At 41.4% G+C, this 22,412-nt stretch overlaps 1 protein-coding gene, 1 long non-coding RNA gene and 2 other non-coding genes across 8 annotated transcripts; 3 read left to right on the forward strand and 1 right to left on the reverse strand.

Annotated features, from left to right (window-relative positions):
- Positions 1-872: 872 nt before the first annotated feature.
- Positions 873-2,116, reverse strand: LOC126592007 (uncharacterized). The gene is made up of 2 exons (XR_007612567.1): positions 1,539-2,116; positions 873-1,397 (listed from the first exon to the last, which is right to left on the reverse strand). It is a non-coding gene; the product is annotated as an uncharacterized LOC126592007 (long non-coding RNA).
- Positions 2,099-21,983, forward strand: LOC126591862 (eukaryotic translation initiation factor-like). Of its 5 annotated transcripts, XM_050257596.1 has the most exons (10): positions 2,099-2,213; positions 2,385-2,530; positions 10,698-10,769; positions 10,893-10,991; positions 11,231-11,443; positions 11,723-11,820; positions 11,992-12,079; positions 19,696-20,046; positions 20,136-20,378; positions 20,475-21,983. In XM_050257596.1, exons 2-10 carry the CDS (start codon positions 2,498-2,500, stop codon positions 21,543-21,545), a joined length of 2,268 nt encoding a protein of 755 aa, XP_050113553.1. In that variant the 5' UTR covers positions 2,099-2,213; positions 2,385-2,497; the 3' UTR covers positions 21,546-21,983. The 5 variants fall into 5 exon arrangements, with proteins under 5 accessions (XP_050113553.1, XP_050113538.1, XP_050113546.1 ...); XM_050257581.1 differs by lacking the exons at positions 2,099-2,213; positions 10,698-10,769; positions 10,893-10,991; positions 11,231-11,443; positions 11,723-11,820 and adding exons at positions 3,003-3,062; positions 3,183-3,281; positions 3,522-3,734; positions 4,014-4,111 and having other exon boundaries at positions 2,311-2,530; XM_050257589.1 differs by lacking the exons at positions 2,099-2,213; positions 10,698-10,769; positions 10,893-10,991; positions 11,231-11,443 and adding exons at positions 3,003-3,062; positions 3,183-3,281; positions 3,522-3,734 and having other exon boundaries at positions 2,311-2,530.
- On the forward strand, positions 2,794-2,898 carry LOC126614146 (small nucleolar RNA snoR103). Its single transcript, XR_007620304.1, has one exon. It is a non-coding gene; the product is annotated as a small nucleolar RNA snoR103 (small nucleolar RNA).
- On the forward strand, positions 10,489-10,593 carry LOC126614145 (small nucleolar RNA snoR103). The gene has a single exon (XR_007620303.1). It is a non-coding gene; the product is annotated as a small nucleolar RNA snoR103 (small nucleolar RNA).
- Positions 21,984-22,412: the final 429 nt, after the last annotated feature.

The raw sequence follows: 22,412 nt of genomic DNA on the forward strand, positions 1-22,412 counted from the left end.
AAACTTTGAGTTTCAACGATAACGGCAAAATAAAGGGTAAACTGAATAGTATCATGATTGACTTTTTTAATGTAAAAATATGATTTTTTTTGTTAAAGTAAACATTACTAGAAACTTTTCGTTAAAGTTTCAAAAAAAAAATTCAGTTGGTTAACTTTTACACAAAATGAGAATCACTTGCGATTCACGAATGATCTAGTCGGACATCCTCTAGTTTTAGGTATGTTAAGTAAATTTGATCTGACCTTTATATGGATCATGATGAGTAATTTTGCGGTTATACAAAAAGAAGCAAAGCCCCCAAAAGCCGAAAGTACACGAGAAAGTATTCGACACAAGTAGTTGGGCAAAAGGACACGTTCGTCATTTCAAGAAAAGTGCACGCAACTCTGCATCCTACCGACGGCACGACAAGCGGACAACAACGTAATCACACTCGCCCGACATTACCCAAACCAAAAAAAAAAAAAAAAATAATGAAAAAGACTTGAAAATTTTGAATTTTAATGATAAGGACAAAATAAAGGATAAAGTGAATAGTACCATGATTGACTTTTTAGTGTAAAAATGTGATTTTTCGTTAAAGTGAACAGTACCGGATACTTTTCGTTAAAGTTCAAAAATAAAACTCGAACCAAAAATCTGAGGTCGCAAAAACAAAAGAAAAAAAAAAGGCAAATCCAACTCTGACGCGCACACTCTCTCACTTCACCAACGAAAGGAAGGGTTCTTAGGGCTGGTTTGGTATTGCTGTGCTTTGAAAAAAAACTGCTGTGAGAATAAGCGGCTGTGCTGTGAGAATAAGCGGCTGTGAAATAAAGCCAGTAGAGTGTTTGATAAACTTTTTTGTGAAAGTACTTTTGGAAAAAAAATCAGGATGATAGTGTGTCTTTTCATTAAAGGAGCACTGTAGCTCCGTGTGCTTTGAAAAAACTGGCTTTTTTTCAAAGCAGCAAATAGCAGCTTCAACTTTTCCTTTGATTTTCAGCTTATTCTCACAGCAGCTTCCAAAATAAGCTATTTTTTTTCAGTTTATCAAACACAAAAATTACCCTCAACTTTTTTTCTGACTTTTTTTTAAATCACCTCAATGCCAAACGGGCAAAGCCTGTCCACCGCCCCACTTGACCCTTCTCTCTCTCTCTCTCTCTTTTCTGAGTTTCTCTCTCTTACCCCCCGAAGAGAGAAAACCAAACCAGACCAAGAAATCCGAATCAGCGTCTGTTTTCGCTGTTGTTGTTGTTGTTCTTTGATCGGACGGCTGAGATTCTTCAGGAGATTAAGATCAAGGTATGCAGCAGGGTGATCAACCGGTGTTGAACTTGAGGCCTGGTGGCGGTCGCTGTAGACTCCGGCTCAGGTCTGCTGTCCCGTATTTCATGTCTCATTTGTGTCTCCTGTTTAATTCACGCCTAACACTGTTAAGTTAACTTAACAAAAATACTGTTACCTTTTTATAAAAAAAATTAAAAAAAAAAATTAAAGAAAGCAACTTTGGAGACCCACCCCAAGACTTTTCATCTCTTTTTCTCTCTCACCTGGGAATTCTAATTCTTGTGTTGGACTGTGATTATTCAAACGACGGTTCCGATGAGGGGTGTCGTCAAGCACAAATTCTCCAAAAAAATCAAACAACTGCATACCATTGCTATCATGATTGATCAGATCTGGAAAAAAATCGCAGCGTATGGGCTCCGGCCCTCTTGGCCGACCGATCTCGCCGGTCTCTTTATTCAGCAACCCATCGTCGTCATCTTCTTCTTCTTCTTTAGCTTGATTTTCTAGTTTTTCTGCGATGAGTTCAGTTTGCTCCTTGCTGGGTTTGCTATTGCGAGGCGTACGAGCACAGAAGCCGAATGCTCTCTCTTTCTGCTGGATTTGCCATTATTCGAAGAGAATAGAATAGACGCTCCAGATTAACCCGTTTGGTTTAACTTTGGTTTTTATTTATTTTTTAATTAGTTTTATTAAAACTTTAACAATGTTAGATATGGATGTAAAATATGAGACAAGAGACCCAATCGGGGCATGAAATCCGGGACAGCAGACCTCAAGCCGTAGACTCCTTGGTCCTCGTTGTATAAACCAATAAACACTTGTCAGTTGTCTATTAGTAATTACTATCACTCAATCAGTTGAGACTGTTAGAAAGTTCGTTATAAAGGGTATTGCTGTAAAAATCCATGTATTTGGATACCATATAACATGTAAAGGTTTGTAATAAATCATTGAGAAGTACAAAGAGACTCCTTCGTTTCTAAGTTTTCATTTGGATACTATATAACACAAAGTACAGGTTTGTGATAAATCATTGAGAAATACAAAAGTCTTCTGAGATTCCTTCGTTTCTAAGTTTACATTCTTCTCTCTTCTTTTCTTCAAAGCTCAATTCCTCAGTGTTGTGAGCTTCGACTCCTCATCCGCCGCTTCCAGCCCGTCGTCTTCATCGTCTTTGGCTTTCGGTTCCTTTCTTCTGATCTCCCTCTCCTCCGTCCCCATGGCGGCGCTCCCCCACAATTTCTCTATCAAGGTATACTCATCAAGCCTGTAAAGTTTGCGTCTTTGGATTCAATTGTGTCCAAACAAAGATGGGTTCCCAGGGATAATTAGTGTTTTAATGCGTTGTTTAGACTATTTTGTATCGATTTTGAATGTAATTTGAGCAACCCTTTAATGATTTTAACTCCCCCTACCGACCCCCTTGAGACTCGTTTGAGTAGATGAAAATTTTTGTTTATATCATAGGAGGTTTTGTTGCAAGTAATTTTAAGGAGCCAATGTCCTAATTCTTGGTGGGAGTTTGTGTGCCTGCTTTAAATATGGATGAACATCTATATGTAGGCTTTAGGTGGGCAAGCATTGAGTTGTAGGCTGCCCATAAGGGACCTACAAACATCTGATTCATCCAATGCTGCATAATTGGGAGTTGGTTACTTTGCAATTTGAAGCTTCTGTTTGCACTGTAATGTGGCCAGACTTTCTGAATTCTTTTTTCTTGACAGGCTGGAGACGCACGGTTTGAGGATTGTGACACCAGAGACCAGATCTTACAGCTTAGAGAGGTATTCAATCTTGGAATGCACTTCATGTTGAACAGAACAGTATTATTTGTGAACAAAAATGATAAGACATTCTCATAAAAACTTCACCAATCTGCGTAATATTATACCGCTTCTTTGTAGGCTGTTGAGGTCCCTGATGGAATTCTAAAGGTGAAACAAGAAGTTGACGCTGAAATTTTCGGCAGTGAAGATCAGAGCTGGGGTCGTGCAGACACCAATGTGAGTTTTCGTCCGTCTAATATTACTTGTATTTTCAATGTTTAAGTGTTGAAGTTGATGGAACTGTATATTCGATATCATCATTTTCAAATATCTTTTGGTTGCATTCGATTTTATAATGCTCATATTCTTTTTATTGGTGTGATTAGTTATGCAACCTTGAAGTTATTGATCTCCATATTTATGATATTAAGTGTGTACTTTATAAAAGACTTATAATTTTTTTATTTACCTCTTCAGCTTCCAGCTCAAACTCCAACTCCAGCACCAGCTCAAAATCGTTATTCTGAGCCAGACAGCCAGGATTGGCGTGGCCGTTCTGCACCAGTTCCTACCACTGGAGAGGAACGGTCTTGGGATACTCTTCGGGAGAATAAAGAGTCTGGTAATCGGTTTGATTACAGACAGCAAGAAGCAAATCAGTCTCAATTTTCAAGGACACAGAGCCAAGGGGTAATATATTTTAAGAACTGTGTAATTTGATCCATATAGTTTTTCCTCTCTGTAGTTTTGGTTTGTATTTGTCTCCCGATTATCTTTTGTATTGAGTTTTGCCAGAGGGAATAGGTTAGAGTTTATTCTCATGCAGTTATATCCAGTGGGAGTAGGTTGAATGTGCACCTTTGTTTGGTTCTGGTGTATTCTACTGTTCTTTTTACCTTCTGTACTTGTACATGAGGACAATATCGACTCAGATTCTTTTCTGATATCATTGGTTTCTCGTCATTTCAGGGAGGGCCTGCTCCCACTTTAATCAAAGCTGAGGTGCCATGGTCAGCTAGAAGGGGTACTCTATCTGATAAGGATCGCGTGTTGAAGACTGTGAAGGGGTAATATATCATGAAACATCAGCATATTCTCTTACATCTTGATTATTTGCTCACTATATCCCAACACGAATAATCATGGGATTACCCTTCTGTCCCAAGTTGTCATTGTTTGGTGATCTTTTGGTCTACCATATAGTTTTATGTGAGAACATTATGCTTAATGGCTTTCGCTTTATGTTTTCTATGCAGGATTCTAAACAAGTTGACTCCGGAGAAGTTCGATCTCCTGAAAGGACAACTTATAGACTCTGGCATTACGTCAGCTGATATCTTAAAGGTTTGTATTGATATACCCTTAATCCTTAATTATAATGTTCTCTTCGGTTTTGTTTTATTACTTCTGGCAACTCTACTCACATTTTTCCTTGCATTCCAGGGTGTTATTTCACTGATATTTGCTAAGGCCGTGCTAGAACCTACATATTTCCCCGTGTATGCTCGTCTCTGTTTTGATCTTAGTGAAAAGATTCCCCGGTTCCCCTCAAACGAACCAGATGGTAAAGAAATCACTTTCAAGCGGATCCTCTTGAATAACTGCCAGGAGGCTTTTGAAGGCGCTGACAAATTGTGGGAAGAAGTGAGACAGTTGACTGCCCCTGAACAAGAGATGGAGCGTAGGGATAAAGAAAGATTGGCCAAGATTCGTACCCTGGGAAACATCCGTTTAATTGGAGAGCTTCTGAAGCAGAAGATGGTACCTGAAACGATTGTACATCACATTGTTAAGGTACGTCGTGGGTTTCCTCCTTCACCCCTTTACTTGCTCAGCAATTACCCTTCAATATGTTGTTCATGGTTGTTTTTTATGTGAAACAGGAGCTCTTAGGATCTGCTAACAAAGTTTGTCCTGCTGAGGAAAACGTGGAAGCAATATGTCATTTTTTTAGCACTGTTGGAAAGCAGCTTGATAAGAAGCCAAAATCACGCCTTATAAACGACATGTACTTCAGCCGAATGAAGGAACTGACAACAAACCCTCAATTGGCTCCAAGGTTGAGGTTCATGGTTCGTGATGTAATTGACTTGCGTTCCAACAACTGGGTTCCCAGACGTGAAGATGTAGGCTATTGTAATATGTGCTCGACTTGTATATTAAATTGCTAATATTATTTTTAAAACTAATTGTCATCTTATTTTGAAATTTGATTGCAGATAACAAGCCAAAACCATCACTGAAAATACGTACGGAGGCCGAAAAAATTCTTCGATTGCGTCCGGGTGCTACTGCAAGCATCCGAAGTGGTCGTAACAATGTTTCTGGTGCTCAAGGGAGTACCAGCCCTGGAGGATATCCCAACAACCGACCTGGTTCAGGGGGCATGATGCCTGTAATGCCAGGAACAAGGAATGTGAAACCCCGTCTTTATTTTTACGTATTTTGTAATATTATCGAACGTGTGAATTACCAAATTACCCTTGAAGCGTGAACATTGACTTTGTGTTTTCGAAACGTCGAACGTTTTCTTGGATATTTTCATGTTTCGTCTTAAGTAGCCTTAATTTATGAGCCAATGAGAACCACTTTGGATCCTCATCCCCTTGTTCTTCCCCCTTACCCGTGAGTCCTTCCCCCTTTTTTCTTTTACTTTCTGTCAACTTTTTCCCTTGCTAACTCTCACTTCTTTCTACACTCTCCCTCTCTTCCTCTCGGCTTGCTTTAGAACCACCATCTCCGAGGGTTTTACACACACAAACAACAACACACAGCAACGCACAACAATCTTGGCACCACCACCATCACCCCTGTGAACTCAGAAACGAAGAAAAACCCTCTAAACCCTTCCAAACTCGCTGCACAATGCACTCACTATTCACTGAGCTTTTCTGATGAATTTTCATGTTCTCCGGCGATGGTAAGCCTCGAACCTCGTCCAAAAGTTGTAGATCGTGTCTTGGTGTATGTTTAGAAGAAGTTTTGAGAAGTTTTGGTGATGTCTGGACGTAGGAAACTCACGGGGAAAACTTTCTCAGTTTTCAGGAGAGGACCACCACTTTCGAGGCATTTTCAGCCAAACCACGACGAGTTAGCCATCGAGAAATGTGCCATTCTCTTCATCTCGTTGAGAAGTATGATTTTTTTTTTAATCACTTGATTTCGTTGAGTATTGATGAAGTTATAAACGTTTAAAATTTACCCATAATCCAACGAGTTTCGCAGATTCTCAATAACCAACCAACTTTCAAGCCATTTTCCAATCAACTTTGGCCACTACTTGGTCCCCACTTGGTATGAATTTCTTCTCCACATTCCTAACAATATTTTGGCTTTGATCACTCGATTTGGACATGTATTGAGCTTGGACTGGGCTCTTGAAGTTGGGGGAAATATCTGGGATTTTTCCACTTTTGAAGGGTCGCGCATAGGTGCCTGCCATGGCCAGCGTGTGGAGCACACGCGCCTCCGTCGAAGCTATTGTGCTCCGCCGTTGTCCACGACAGCGTCGACAACTTTTCCAGCTGCCTTTCCGACAACCAATCCCAGCGTGTGGGGGAACCCGAGGTCCCTCCTTAGGTTTTTCGACATCTTGAATCCATTTACGACGTCTATTTTCAAAAATTCAATCATTTTGGTAGAGTTTTATTAATTTGTCCCCTTATGTGCTTAGGTGCATTTGATAATGACGTTTCCGTCCTCCCTAATTCGAAGGGCTCTTTGACAACAGAGTATCTGTGAGTGAACCTCTTCTAAAATGTATGATTTTATTATTAGAAATGCATGATTTTATGACTACGTTTTATGAAACGTTTATGAGTAAATCGGATTTACGCTTTAATAATTATCATGCTTTATTGAATTTATGTTTACTGAGATATTTATGTATATGAATTATGATATGATTTTGAGTTATTGAGCTCCGATAAGATATATTTTGGAAAAATTATGTTTATAGTTTTCTATGCTTACATATGGATAATGATATTTATATATGTCTTCGGGCGGGTAATGAAGGGCCTACGAATGAATCATAATTATATATGGCTTCGACTGAGCGATGTAGTGGCTTAAGTCGGAAGATATTTATATATGGCTTCGATCGGGAGATATAGGGCCTTTGAGCGATTATGATACCACTACTAAACACACTATATACGATATATGTTTTAAAAAGGTTTTATGACATGCTAAGTTTTCGAAAAACCTATTCCTTATTGGTATGTTGAAAAATAACTATTTTAGTATTATACATATATCACCACTCATGTTTTATTTTATGCCCCTTCATGACCTAAGAACGAGGCATTCGACCTGAGATACGAGGCATTCCCATATCAGTTTCTCTTGTAATAACACTTTCTAATATTCTTTATGCTTGTACTTTGAATTAGTAGTATGCTCTGAATATATTATGCATTATCACTTCTAAATTATTGGCAGTTAAATATTATATTTTATTAAGACTTGTACTTGATTGTTATATTACGTTGTTACGCGCAAAATTTATATGCATGTTTTACATGTACTTAATATATGTATTTATGAAATAGCTTGCATCATCTTCGGATGTCGGCCAACATATCATGTTGTCCTTAAGACACGGGGATCGGGGTGTGTCAAGGAAGATGCCTGGGATGCCTGGAATGGATAATGACAATTGGGAGGTTCAAAGGACACGGTCAATGCCAAAGGGTGATGCCAGACCCCAACGCAGCTGTAAGTTGTGCCGAGGTCGATGTCGACGGCCTTTCCTTCCGTCTTGGCCGCCATTGAAACTGCTTAAACAAAGAGACTGCTTATAAAACAGAGCTCGAAACTTACAAACAAAATTTGGACAAAAATAAAAGATTTCTGAGAATTTGAACGCTTTCTAAGATTTTTTCTGATCAAATCTGAGATTGGATTAGGAAAAGAGGTAGGGGTTCGTCAATTTTTAGTGTTTTGAAAGATTATTCGAGAGAAATGGACAAGAATGTAAAGGAGAGGCGGTGGAAAGCTTACAGGTGGTTCGGGAGTGTTCTGGAATTTTTTGAGGGAAGGTTTGGCTCGGGAAGGTGGGCTTGACTTGTGTGGAATATACGTGGGTGCCATCGTTTTCGGTAAATTGGCGGGTGAGTGGGTGCTATTTTGGGAATTGGATCATCTTCGAGGCAAACAGTTGGAATTCTTAGAATCATTTTACACAGATTGTTGAATCAAAATTCAACTGCTACAATTATTATAATTTTGAAAAAAAAATCTTTATTCGTTGAGTTGAATTTCGATACAACGATCATGTTAATGAATTCCGAGGGTATGCCTCGAAGAGGATCCAATTCCGTAACGGTGGGGCAAACTAGTGATGCGGTGGCAGGTTGGCTGCCGTGTCTGTGTGCACGTAGCGTGGGTGATTTTTTAGTGGGTATTGTTTGGGCCAGCTATGTGTCGTTTGTGTTTGTTATTTTGTTCTGGTCCCACCTTGTGAGTATGGGCTAATCTTTATCAATAGCCCAACATAAATTTAAAAATAAATTGATGGCTTGTTTAGAAAATACTTTAAAAGACTGAAATTATTTTTAGAGAAAATATTTTAAATTTAATTGTTGGTAAAAATATAATTTTATTCTTTAAAAGTACTTGAAGTGTTTCTTGTAAGAATTACCAATTATGTGTTTATTACATAAAGTACTTTAAATATTTTTGAAACCCAAAACCAATTTATTTAAAAGCGATTCTAATCATTTAAAACACTTTCCAAACGACCTGAAAATCAGAGAAAACCTATTGTTATATAGAAGGTGTATTGGGGGTGAATTTATTTACTCAATTTCTTGGATTTTCTGATTTATTTTTTAAAAATTCTCAAACTTCTATGCTTAAGCAGAAATATAAAATCAATACTCCAATTAGAAAGATGCAATTGATGATGAATTAGGTTAGAAAATAATAAGAGTTTAATTATATTGTTTATTCTTAAATTTTGTTTTTTAAATCGATCACAGTAGACGTTATAGGGCTCGTTTGGTAGTGCTTTTAAAATTATTGAAACATTTTTTAAAAATCAATCAATAGTAAAAATGCAAGTGACTCCTGAAAACACTTCAGGTGTTATTGAAATCCAAAAACAAATTAGCCGAAAATGCTTTCAATTAAATTCAATGCACTTCCAAACTACCATATGAAATGATGTGTAATTTTGGCAAAAAAATTTCAATTGGGCAGTTCTTCTAGCTTAATTTTTTACACAAAATGAGAATCACTCGCGATTCACGAATGATCTGGTCGGACATCCTCCACTTTTAGGTATGTTAAGTAAATTTGATCCGACCTTTATATGAATCATGATGAGTAATTTTGTGGTTATACAAAAAGAAGCAAAGCACCCAAAAAGCCGAAAGTACACGAGAGAGAGAGTATTCGACGCAAGTAATTAGGCGAAAGGACACATCCGTCATTTCACGAAAAGTGCACGCCACTCTACATCCTAGCGACGACACGACAAGTGAACAACAACGTAATCACAGTCGCCCGACATTACCAAACCAAAAAAAAAACTCGAACCAAAAATCTGCGGCTGCAAAAATAAAAAATAAAAATGGCAAATGCAACTCCGACGCGCACACTCTCTCACTTCACCAACGAAAGGAAGGGTTTTTAGCCTGTCCACCGCCCCCACGGACCCTTTTCTCTCTCTCTCTTTTCTGAGTTTCTCTCTCTTAGCCTCCGAAGAGAGAAAACCAAACCGGACCAGGAAATCCGAATCCGAATATTTGGATCCGTTTTTTCGTTCAGGGATTTAAATCCAATTCAACAGGATTCAGCGTCTGTTTTCGCTGAGTCTTTCGTTGTTGTTGTTGTTGTTCTTTGATCGGACGGCTGAGATTCTTCAGGAGATTAAGATCGAGGTATGCAGCAGGGTGATCAACCGGTGTTGAACTTGAGACCTGGTGGCGGTCGCGGTAGACTCCTTGGTCCTCGCTTCGACTCCTCATCCGCCGCTTCCGGCTCGTCGTCTTCATCGTCGTCTTCTTTGGCTTTCGGTTCCTTTTCTTCTGATCTCCCTCTCCTCCGTCCCCATGGCGGCGCTCCCCCTAATTTCTCTATCAAGGTATACTTATCAAATCTCTCCACTTTGTCTGGATCTGGGTTTGCATCTGGATGTATGATTTGATTTGAATTTGTTGATTTAGCAATAACAAGCCTGTAAAGTTTGCGTCTTTGGATTGAATTGTGTCCAAACAAAGATGGGTTCTCTGAGATAATTGGTGTTTTAATGCGTTAATGCGTTGTTCAGACTATTTTGTATCGATTTTGAATGTAATTTGAGCAACCCTTTAATGATTTTAACTCCCCCTACCGACCCTTGAAACTCGTTTGAGTAGATGAAAATCTTTGTTTATATCATAAGGAGGTTTTGTTGCAAGTAATTTTAAGAAGCCAATGTCCTAATTCTTGGCGGGGCGCTTAGTTTGTGTGCCTGCTGTAAATATGGACGAACAGCAATATGTAGGCTTTAGGTGAGCAAGCATTGAGTTGTAGGCTGCCCATAAAGGACCTACAAACATCTGATTCATCCAATGCTGCATAATTGGGAGTTGGCTACTTTGCAATTTGAAGCTTGTGTTTGCACTGTAATGCGGCCAGACTTTCTGAACTCTTTTTTCTTGACAGGCTGGAGACGCACGGTTTGAGGGTCGTGAGCGAGTGAAGTACACCAGAGACCAGATCTTACAGCTTAGAGAGGTATTCAATTTTGGAATGCATTTCATGTTGAACAGAACAGTATTATTAGTTGTGAACAAAAATGATAAGACATTCTCATAAAAACTTTACTGATCTGCGGAATATTATACCGCTTCTTTGTAGGCTATTGAGGTCCCTGATGAAATTCTAAAAGTGAAACAAGAAGTTGATGCTGAATTTTTCAGCGGTGAAGATCAGAGCTGGGGTCATGCAGAAACCAGTGTGAGTTTTCGTCCGTCTAATATTACTTGTATTTTCAATGTTTAAGCATTGAAGTTGATGGAACTGTACATTCGATATCATCATTTTCAAATATCTTTTGGTTGCATTTGACTTTATAATGCTCATATTCTTTTTATTGGTGTGATTAGTTATGTAACCTTGAAGTTATTGATCTCCATATTATGATATTAAGTGTGTGCTTTATAAAAGACTTCTAATTTTTTTATTTACCTCTTCAGTTGCCAGCTCAATCTCCAAGTCTAGCTCCAGCTCAAAATCGTTATTCTGAGCCAGACAGCCGGGATTGGCGTGGCCGTTCTGCACCAGTTCCTACCGCTGGAGAGGAACGGTCCTGGGATACTCTTCGGGAGAATAAAGAGTCTGGTAATCGGTTTGATTACAGACAGCAAGAAGCAAATCAGTCTCAATTTTCAAGGACACAGAACCAAGGGGTAATATATTTTAAGAACAGTGTAATTTGACCTATACAGTTTTTCCTCTCTGTAGTTTTGGTTTGTATTTGTCTCCCGATTATCTTTTGTATTGAGTTTTGCCTGAGGGAATAGGTTAGAGTTTATTCTCATGCAGTTATATCCAGTGGGAGTAGGTTGAATGTGCACCTTTGTTTGGTTCTGGTGTATTCTACTGTTCTTTTTAACTTCTGTACTTGTACATGAGGACATTATCGACTCAGATTCTTTTCTGATATCATTAGTTTCTCGTCATTTCAGGGAGGGCCTGCTCCCACTTTAATCAAAGCTGAGGTGCCATGGTCAGCTAGAAGGGGTACTCTATCTGATAAGGATCGCGTGTTGAAGACTGTGAAGGGGTAATACATTCTATTACATCTTGATTATTTGCTCACTATATCCCAACACGTATAATCATGGGATTACCTTTCTGTCCCAAGTTGTCGTTGTTTGGTAATCTTTTGGTCTACTATATAGTTTTCTGTGAGAACATTGTGCTTAATGGCTTTCAATTTATGTTTTCTATGCAGGATTCTAAACAAGCTGACTCCGGAGAAGTTTGATCTCCTCAAAGGACAACTTATAGACTCTGGCATTACGTCGGCTGATATCTTAAAGGTTTTTTTTATTTTTTGTTTTTTTTTTTGTATTAACTCCGCCTATGTACTTACATTGCCGGTCCCAAGCCCGGATAAAGGAGGAGGGGGAGGGCGTCAGGTAGTCGACAGCCGGCACTCCATGATCACGTCGAATCCTTATGAAAATGAATTCAGAACAAAATTGCGCTAAAGCTAGGGCGTCACCCGTAAGTGGCGCGCTGTGTGGCCCGAGCACAGTGATAAGTGAGCAAGGGTCGCTGTATCTCCATCGGCACCCGGATGCAGTGTTAAATGAGCAAGGGGGCCATAGAAACTTCTTTTCGAACGACTCCACTCAAAGTTGTTTAGGAGCATATGCTCCTATCAACTTTACACGGGACACACAAAAGAAGTACTTTGATCCTATTAGACGGGGGAGGGTGAAGAAGCTAGGACAGAAGGGTAGAGTTCAAGAGAGCAAAATGCGTTTAGGAACGTGGAATATAGGAACCTTAACGGGAAAATCTATGGAAGTAGTGGAAGTTATGGTGAGGAGAAGGATAAATATTATGTGCCTACAAGAAACTAAGTGGGTTGGTAGTAAGGCAAAGGATCTAGAAAACTCAGGGTTTAAACTTTGGTATTCGGGCACAAATAGAACGAGAAACGGTGTTGGCATCATCGTGGACAAGACCTTGACACAAGATGTTGTAGATGTCAAGAGGGTAGGAGATAGAATCATGGCAATCAAGATTGTAATAGGACAAGAACTTATCAATGTGATTAGTGCGTACGCACCTCAAGTAGGGTTGGATACGAGTTCGAAGGAGAAATTCTGGGAAGACCTTGGAGACTTGGTGCAAGGAATTGCTCAGACGGAGAAGTTATTTATAGGAGGAGATTTAAATGGACACGTGGGCAGGGAGACAGGCAACTATGGAGGTTTTCATGGTGGCCATGGTTTTGGGGAGAGAAACGAGGATGGGGAAGCTATCTTGGATTTTGCAATGGCATATGATCTCTTCTTAGCCAACACCTTCTTTAAGAAGAGAGAAGAACATGTGATCACCTACAAGAGTGGGTCGTCAAAAACACAAATAGATTTTCTTCTAATGAGGAAAGGGGATCGTATAACTTGTAAGGATTGCAAAGTTATACCAGGAGAGAGCGTGGCTAATCAACATCGCTTGTTGGTGATGGATGTACATATCAAAAGAGTGAGACAAAAGAACAAGACTTGGAAGTGTCCAAGGACTAGATGGTGGAATCTAAAAGAAGAAAAACAAGTCATTTTCAAAGAGAAAGTAATCACCCAATGTGTGTGGGATAGAGATGGGGAAGCTAACCAAATGTGGGATTCCATGGCTAGTTGTATCCGAAAAGTAGCAAAAGAGGTATTAGGAGAGTCCAAGGGCTTTGCCCCACACCAAAAGGAATCTTGGTGGTGGAATGAGGAGGTACAAACAAAGGTGAAGGCTAAGAAGGAATGTTGTAAAGCCTTATACAAGGATAGGACTGATGAAAATGGTGAAAGGTATAGAAAAGCGAAGCAAGAGGCGAAGAAAGCTGTGAGAGAAGCTAAGTTAGCGGCTTACGACGATATGTATAAACGACTAGATACCAAAGAAGGAGAGTTGGATATCTATAAACTAGCTAGAGCAAGGGAAAAGAAGACAAGGGACCTAAACCAAGTGAGGTGCATCAAGGATGAGGATGGAAAGGTTCTTGCTACAGAGAACGCGGTTAAAGACAGATGGAGAGGTTATTTTCATAATCTTTTCAATGAAGGACATGAAAGGAGTGCTTCTTTAGGGGAGTTGAGTAACTCAGAAGAGTGTAGAAACTACTCTTTTTATCGTCGAATCCGGAAGGAAGAAGTGGTTGTAGCTTTGAAGAAGATGAAGCATAGAAAAGCAATAGGCCCAGACGGTATACCAATCGAAGTGTGGAAAGTTTTGAGAGAGACAGGTATAACATGGCTCACTGACCTTTTCAATAGGATTTTGAAAACGAAGAAGATGCCAAATGAGTGGCGAACGAGCACTTTGGTGCCTATCTACAAGAATAAGGGCGACGTACAAAATTGCATGAAGTATAGGGGTATTAAGCTAATGAGTCATACAATGAAGCTCTGGGAGAGTCATTGAGCATAGATTGAGGCAAGAGACACGGGTTTCGGACAACCAATTCGGGTTCATGCCAGGGCGCTCAACCATGGAGGCAATCTATCTCTTACGAAGATTGATGGAAAGATATAGAGATGGGAAAAAGGATTTACACATGATCTTTATAGATTTGGAGAAAGCGTATGATAGGGTCCCAAGAGACATTCTTTGGAGGATTTTAGAGAAGAAAGGAGTACGAGTAGCATATATCCAAGCTATAAAGGATATGTATGAAGGAGCAAAGACTGCCGTAAGAACTCATGAAGGACAAACTGAAAGCTTTCCCATAACTGTAGGATTACATCAAGGCTCATCCTTAAGTCCTTATCTTTTTGCGTTGGTAATGGATGAGTTAACAGGACATATTCAAGATGATATTCCTTGGTGTATGCTTTTCGCAAACGATATAGTGTTGATAGATGAAACTCAGGAAGGGGTAAATGCAAAGCTTAACCTTTGGAGAGAAGAGTTGGAATCTAAAGGTCTTCGCCTAAGCCGATCAAAGACAGAATATATGGAGTGCAAGTTCAGTGCAAATGGAGGTCAAAACGAGTTAGGGGTGAGGATCGGAGATCAAGAAATACCAAAGAGCGACCGTTTTCGTTACCTAGGATCTATCTTGCAAAAGAACGGAGAATTAGATGGAGATCTCAACCATAAAATACAAGCTGGATGGATGAAGTGGAAGAGTGCATCTGGCGTGTTGTGTGACCGCCGTATGCCACTGAAGCTCAAGGGAAAATTTTATAGGACGGCAATAAGGCCGGCGATGCTGTATGGCACAGAATGTTGGGCGGTGAAGCATCAACACGTACACAAAATGGGTGTAGCGGAGATGAGGATGCTTCGTTGGATGTGTGGGCACACGAGAAAGGATAAGATTAGGAATGAGGATATCCGGGGTAAAGTAGGAGTAGCCGAAATTGAAGGAAAGATGAGAGAAAATCGGTTACGGTGGTTTGGACATGTGCAAAGAAGGCCTACTGACGCTCCGATTAGAAGATGCGACTATGGGACAGAGGTTCAGGGCCGAAGGGGTAGAGGAAGACCTAGGAAAACTTTGGAAGAGACTCTAAGAAAAGACTTAGAGTACTTGGATCTAACGAAGGACATGACACATGACCGAGCACAATGGCGTTCTAAGATTCATATAGCCGATCCCACTCAGTGACTTGGATTTTCCAAGTCTCCAACCGAGAAGTTTTCCTCACTCAGGAAATTAAGGGAACACTACCTCAACCTACATGCTCCACTCACAAAGCTTCAACAAAAGAAAAATCAAAGAACTTAGCGAAGAAGGCTTTGGTGTATTTAACACAATACGTTGAAATGAAGGAAAGCTTATTTATTGATATCCCCGATAAGCTACAAATATGTACATATACATAAGTCAAAATAAACAAACAAGAGGGAGCCTTCACAAATGTTGCTTAGGAGAAGTCTCAGCAGTCGGTAGAGCCCCAGAAAGAGAAGGCACCGGAGGGGGATCATTCGGAGCCTCAGTACTGGACAGAACCCTAGAAGGAGGAGGCATCAGAGGTTGATCATTTGAAGCTTCATTACGCGGTACAGCCCCAGAAGACGAAGGCAATAAATGCCTTTGGAATAAACCCACAAATCTCTGATGATCAAGTAAAACCTGACCATCAGATTCCTTCATCTGGTCAAGCTTCCTCTTCATGTTTGTAGCATAGTCATGTGCGAGCCGGTGCAACTGTTTATTCTCATGCTTGAGCCCTCTAATCTCCTGTTTGAGACTCATCACTTCAGCCGCCAATGATTCAACTTGGCGGGTTCGAGCAAATAGGCGTTGGGCCATATTAGACACAGAACCTGCACACTGAACACTGAGAGCCAGAGAATCCTTAACAGCTAACTCATCAGACCGTTTGGAAAGTAGTCTGTTATCTTTGGGAGTGAGAAGGTTCCTGGCCACCACCGCAGCGGTCATATCATTCTTCATCACGGAATCCCCAACGGTAAGAGGACCAGTAGGGGAGACGAAGGATGGACGCCATATGTTGTCAGGAGAAGGCGGGGCTGCCTCTTCAACAAGGTTCAAGTCAAAACGACGGTCGGAGGGGCCAGACATTTTCAAAGGTGTTGAAGAGAGAAGAGGTCGGACAAATCAAGATCTTAGAAGTGCAAGAATGGAGCTTCTACTGGTGGAGATTCAAGTGTGCTTTGGAACTTAATGCCAGCCCCTATAAAAATCTGCACTCGACGGAGCTTTAGAAATCGAAGAGGCGTTTGCTTTCTCAAAAGCAAGGCTGCTCAGATACCACGAGGGTCGATCTCAGAAATCGAAGAGGCGTTTGCTTTCTCAAAAGCTGGGTTGCGCAAAGACCACGAAGGCCGATCTCAGAAATCGAAGAGGCACTTGCTTTCTCAAAAGCTGGGCTGCTCAGAGACCACGAGGGCCGATCTCAGAAATCGAAGAGGCACCTACTTTTCCAGCCTTGTCAGCACCTGTCACACGCACACTTAGCTTTGCGGAAATTATGGGCATTCGGTCGAAGACTTCTGGTGAAGCAGAAAGCACATGAGTTTTACTGTTCAATCACCCACTTCCCACACGCAACAGTAGCTCATGGGTACCACAGATAACTTTGCCAAAGTTCTCTGTCAAAGTTGAACACGTGAAGCTTGCAGCTCCCACTATATCGCTCTGACCAAGAAGGGTAAAAGAATAGCAAAGAAACAACACTAACAAAGTTTAGACACATAAATTTTGAAGGTCTAGCTACCATATTATTACCCACAAGGGTAAAGGAACAATACCACTGCTGGATAATTGGAAAATCCCTGTGTGTCAACTTCTGTGCTTCATGGCAAGGTAGACTAGCAAACATGCCCAACCTTTAATCACATTCGAGAAAACACTCCCAACAAGATTGCTTGCTCCAAAATCGAAGAGGCACCGTCCTCCGAATCTCGAGAGCCAGACTCCCAACATGACTACTTTCTCAAAAATCGAAGAGGGTAAAGGAACAGTACCATTGCTGGATAATTGGAAAGTCCCTGTGTGTCAACCTCTGTGCTTCGTGGCAAGGTAGACTAGCAAACATGCCCAACCTTTACTCACATTCGAGAAAACACTCCCAACAAGATTGCTTGCTCCAAAATCGAAGAGGCACCGCCCTCCGAATCTCGAGAGCCAGACTCCCAACATGATTACTTTCTCAAAAATCGAAGAGACACCGCTCTCCGAATCTCGAGAGCCAGACCCCCAGCATGATTGCTTTCTCAAAAATCGAAGAGGCATCGTTCTCCGAATCTCGAGAGCCAGATCCCCGATAGGATTGCTTGTTCGAGAACCGAAGAGGCAACACTTTCCCAACTTCAAGAGCCGGATCTCCTTGGATAAAGTTGTCTGTAATCTTCACACGCAACATCAGCTTTCCAGATACCACAAACCACTTTTTCAAAGTGCTCTGACAGCGTTAAAACATGTGAAGCTGACAGCTCTTACTACCGTGCTATGACCAAGTAGGGTAAAGGAATAGCATTACTACTTGTTGTTAAGGAGACTCTTATATATGTCGACCTCCATCCCCAACGGACAGGCAGACCTGCAAAAATGCTCAACCCTTCCTCATATCTGAGAGGGCACTCCCAACGAAGCCTTTCGAAATATTCAGCTTTCTTTCCCCCCCGATAATCCCTCTGCAAACAAGCTATACTAGAGCAAAAATATCTCATATCATCACGGTTAAAAGCAAGAGTATCCCATATCATGCTTTTTCCCTGTCTTTTCCTTGGACCTTGTTCTTACCTGCAAGACAAGGAGAAAGAGAGCAATCAGTTAGTACTTGGAATCAAGCTTCCAGCCAGGAACTGACTGCCTGGAACCCCTTACCTGATTACTTACCTGACATTGCTCTCGAGTACTCATCTTCAACATCTTATGCTTCCAGGGAAGATACCGCATCTGCCTGAGGAACAGATAGGGCAAGGGAGAAGGATACAAGGAAGCATGTGGAGACAAGCGTAACAGCACACGTGCCGATACATCCATTACTCTGTCAAAGCAAAAGTATCCCATATCAGCAGGGTCGAACGTACTCTAGATTTGATGGACTTGTTTTGACCCTCAAATTCTTCAGTCGGCCTTATACTCTGGAGGAAACCAGAAAACCCTCCAGCTCAGTTCAAGAATAAGCCTGTGGAAAGTTACTTCTTCAAAAGCAAAAGTATCCCATATCATCTCATCTCATTTTCTTCTCTTTATCCTTCATGCTGCCTGCAAGATAGGGAGACTGTGAACAATCAGCCGGAGCTATGATTGCTTACCTTGTCTGTCACCTCTTTCAGCAGATCCCCTAGCTCGGCGACTTGGGGGACTCCTACTACATGGTTTGTATCGCGCTTGACCAAGCCTGAAACTACAAGTAAGCTTCAAGTGAAATTGATACATTACCTTGTGCATCTCCACCAGTTAAAGATACCACCCCGGGATGGAGGAAGAGTACTTCCAGAGAAGATGCCCCATCTACCTATGAGATAGATAAGGCACGTCAAGACGATACCACACTCCGATACTTAGAAGTTTCGTGATTACGAGATCATTCTCCCACAATATTTCCTAATGTCTTTTGTACTAAATTATTCACTTGTACTCACTAAAGGAGAGCTTGAACCTATGTACTTGTGTAAACCCTTCACAATTAATGAGAACTTCTCTATTCCGTGGACGTAGCCAATCTGGGTGAACCAAGTACATCTTGTGTTCGCTTTCCTATCTCTATCCATTTATATACTTATCCATACTAATGACCGGAGCAATCTAGCGAAGATCACAAAAAGCGACCGTTTTCGCTACCGAAGATCTATCGTGCAAGAGAACGGATAATTAGATGGAGATCTCAACCATAGAATACAAGCTGGATGGATGAAGTGTAAGAGTGCATCCGGCGGGTTGTGTGACCGTCATAGGTCACTGAAGCTCAAGGGAAAATTTTATAGGACGGCAATAAGGCCAGCGATGTTGTATGGCACAGAATGTTGGGCGGTGAAGCATCAACACGTACAAAAATGGGTGGGCACACGAGAAAGGATAAGATTGGGAATGAGGATATCCGAGGTAAAGTAGAAGTAGCCGAAATTGAAGGAAAGATGAGAGAAAATCGGTTCCGGTGATTTGGACATGTGCAAAGAAGGCCTACTGACGCTCCGGTTCGAAGATGTCACTACTGGACAGAGGTTCAGGGCCGAAGGGGTAGAGGAAGACCTAGGAAAACTTTGGAAGAGACTCTAAGAAAAGACTTAGAGTACTTGGATCTAACGGAGGACATGACACAAAACCGAGCGCAATGGCGTTCTAGGATTCATATAGCCGACCCCACTTAGTGGGAAAAGGCTTTGTTGTTGTTGTTGTTGTTGTTGTTGTTTTTTTTGTATTGATATACCCTTAATCCATATTTATAATGCTCTTTTCGGTTTTGTTTTATTACTTCTGGCAACTGTACTCACATTTTTCCTTGCATTCCAGGGTGTTATTTCACTGATATTTGATAAGGCCGTGCTAGAACCTACATTTTGCCCCATGTATGCTCGCCTCTGTTTTGATCTTAGTGAAAAGCTTCCCCGGTTCCCCTCAGATGAACCAGATGGTAAAGAAATCACTTTCAAGCGGGTCCTCTTGAATAACTGCCAGGAGGCTTTTGATGGTGCTGACAAATTGAGGGAAGAAGTGAGACAGTTGACTGCCCCTGAACAAGAGATGGAGCGTAGGGATAAAGAAAGATTGGCAAAGATTCGTACGCTGGGAAACATTCGTTTAATTGGAGAGCTTCTGAAGCAGAAGATGGTACCTGAAAAGATTGTACATCACATTGTTAAGGTACGTTGTGGATTTCCTCCTTCACCCCTTTACTTGCTCAGCAATTACTCTTCAATATGTTGTTCATGGTTGTTTTTTATGTGAAACAGGAGCTCTTAGGATCTGATAACAAAGTTTGTCCTGCTGAGGAAAACGTGGAAGCAATATGTCATTTTTTTAGCACTATTGGAAAGCAGCTTGATGAGAAGCCAAAATCACGCAGTATAAACGACATGTACTTCAGCCGAATGAAGGAACTGACAACAAACCCTCAATTGGCTCCAAGGTTGAGGTTCATGGTTCGTGATGTAATTGATTTGCGTTCCAACAACTGGGTTCCCAGGCGTGAAGAGGTAGGCTATTGTAATATGTGCTCGACTTGTATATTAAATTGCTAATATTTAACAAAAAAAAACTAATTGTCATCTTATTTTGAAATTTGATTACAGATAAAAGCCAAAACCATCACTGAAATACATACGGAGGCAGAAAAAAATCTTGGATTGCGTCCGGGTGCTACTGCAAGCATCCGAAGTGGTCGTAACAATGTTTCTGGTGCTCAAGGGCAAGGGAGTACCAGCCCTGGAGGATATCCCAACAACCGACCTGGTTCAGGGGGTATGATGCCTGGAATGCCAGGAACAAGGAAGATGCCTGGGATGCCTGGAATGGATAATGACAACTGGGAGGTCCAGAGGACACGGACAATGCCAAGGGGTGATGGGTTTGGTGTGCAGCCGGGTGGTGGGCGTGGCCAGGTGCCGTTGGTTGGAAAATCAACATCAGTGAACACAAGGCTGTTACCTCAGGGTAGTGGTGTCCTTGGCAGTGGCAGGCCTAGTGCCTTGTTGCAGGGTAGTGGTGCCCCTCCTGCTCGTCCGTCCAACTATGCTTACGGTGCAGAGCCTGTAGCTCAAGTGCCAGTTCCTGCTAGACCTGTTGCAACTCCTTACGTGGCACCAGTTGTTGGAAAGCCACAAGCTCCAGCTCCAACCGCGGCTCCAAAGTTGAAACTAGATGAACTTCGGAGAAAAACAATCTCCCTTTTTGAGGAATATTTCAATATCGGACTCTTAGATGAAGCATTACTGTGCGTGGAGGAGCTACAATCTCCAGCTTACCACCCCGAGGTTGTCAAGGAAGGTATCGCCCTTGCCCTAGAGAAGAGTCAACCATGTGTTGAACCGCTTGTGAAGCTTCTTGAGTATTTGTTTTCTAAGAAGGTGCTTACGACCAGTGACGTAAGGAGTGGATGTTTACTCTATGCATCTATTCTGAACGATGTTGGCATTGACCTGCCAAAAGCACCAAGTAACTTTGGTCAAATTATAGGGAAATTAGTCTTGGTTGGGGGTTTGGATTTCAAGGTGGTGAAGGAGGTCCTGAAGGCGGTGGACGACGACTACTTCCAGAAAGCTATATTGGATGCTGCACTGAAGGTCGTTAGCTCTAGTCCGTCAGGGCAAGGCCTGTTGGATTCACAAGCATCTGATATTGACGCTTGCCGGAGCCTATTCTAGAAAGCGGCCTCGGACACGTTTGCACGCACGAGCACGCTCGAGTTTCTGTAACCACGTGGGACTACGTTCGCCCTCTTTTTCGGGTGAGTGATTTGTATTACACACTACATGATGTGATAAGGTAGAGATGCCAAAGGACAAGACAGGTACTATTTGTTTGAGTTGTATATTTTCCGAGGTCATAGTTAGTGTGGGTTTAAGGAGGAAAGAAGTCGAAATCGTAACGCGAAGGACTTTGCTCTCAAGACAGGTGCTAAATTTGCTCGAGAGTGGCCCCTCGAAGGATCCCGTTGTTTTTGTACTCGATGAGTTGTTTTTGTCATTTTATTTATCTTCTTGACTGATTAATTTTAGTTCAATGTCGAACCTGGCTAGCTCATAAAATGCCTTGTCTTTGTACTCCAAATGTGAAGGGAAATCGATATGGTTTTGAGCTTATTCCTTGAATTTGAGTGCAAATTTTCACAAAATCGAATTTACATTTTTGTACTGCTCCTCTGCTCCGAGTCCCGGGGATCGCCGATCGGGTTTTCTTCATCCCTTGCTGTGAGTGCCGGGGATGGGCCATCGGTTTTCTTCATCCTCTGCTCCGAGTCCTGGGGATGGCGGATCGGTCTTCCTCATCCCTTCCTCCCAGTCCCGGAGAGACAACGGATCTCAAACCAGTGGCAACCCATACTTAACCCGAATGCGATTATTCACCTACGAGAACCAAGACAACCACGATAAATGAATAATGGAGACATTGGGGGATTCATGAAATAAAAATTTGAAAGCAAGAATAGCTGAATGACTCATATGGAAGAGCTTTAAAATAACTGAAACGTTTTTGGAGAATGTTTTTGCGTTTTAAACGCACTTGTGTGT

The sequence above is a fragment of the Malus sylvestris genome, chromosome 2 (assembly GCF_916048215.2).
Source record: "Malus sylvestris chromosome 2, drMalSylv7.2, whole genome shotgun sequence".
Classification (NCBI taxonomy): Eukaryota; Viridiplantae; Streptophyta; class Magnoliopsida; order Rosales; family Rosaceae; genus Malus; species Malus sylvestris.

Excerpts from the sequence above, each read along its gene's own strand:
- LOC126591862 (XM_050257568.1), top strand. The coding sequence starts at position 9,934 with ATGCAGCAGGGTGATCAACCGGTGTTGAACTTGAGACCTGGTGGCGGT. Across the intron at positions 11,821-11,991 it reads GTGTTGAAGACTGTGAAGGG|GATTCTAAACAAGCTGACTC; the intron begins GTAATACATTCT and ends TTTTCTATGCAG. Across the intron at positions 20,379-20,474 it reads GGGTTCCCAGGCGTGAAGAG|ATAAAAGCCAAAACCATCAC; the intron begins GTAGGCTATTGT and ends ATTTGATTACAG.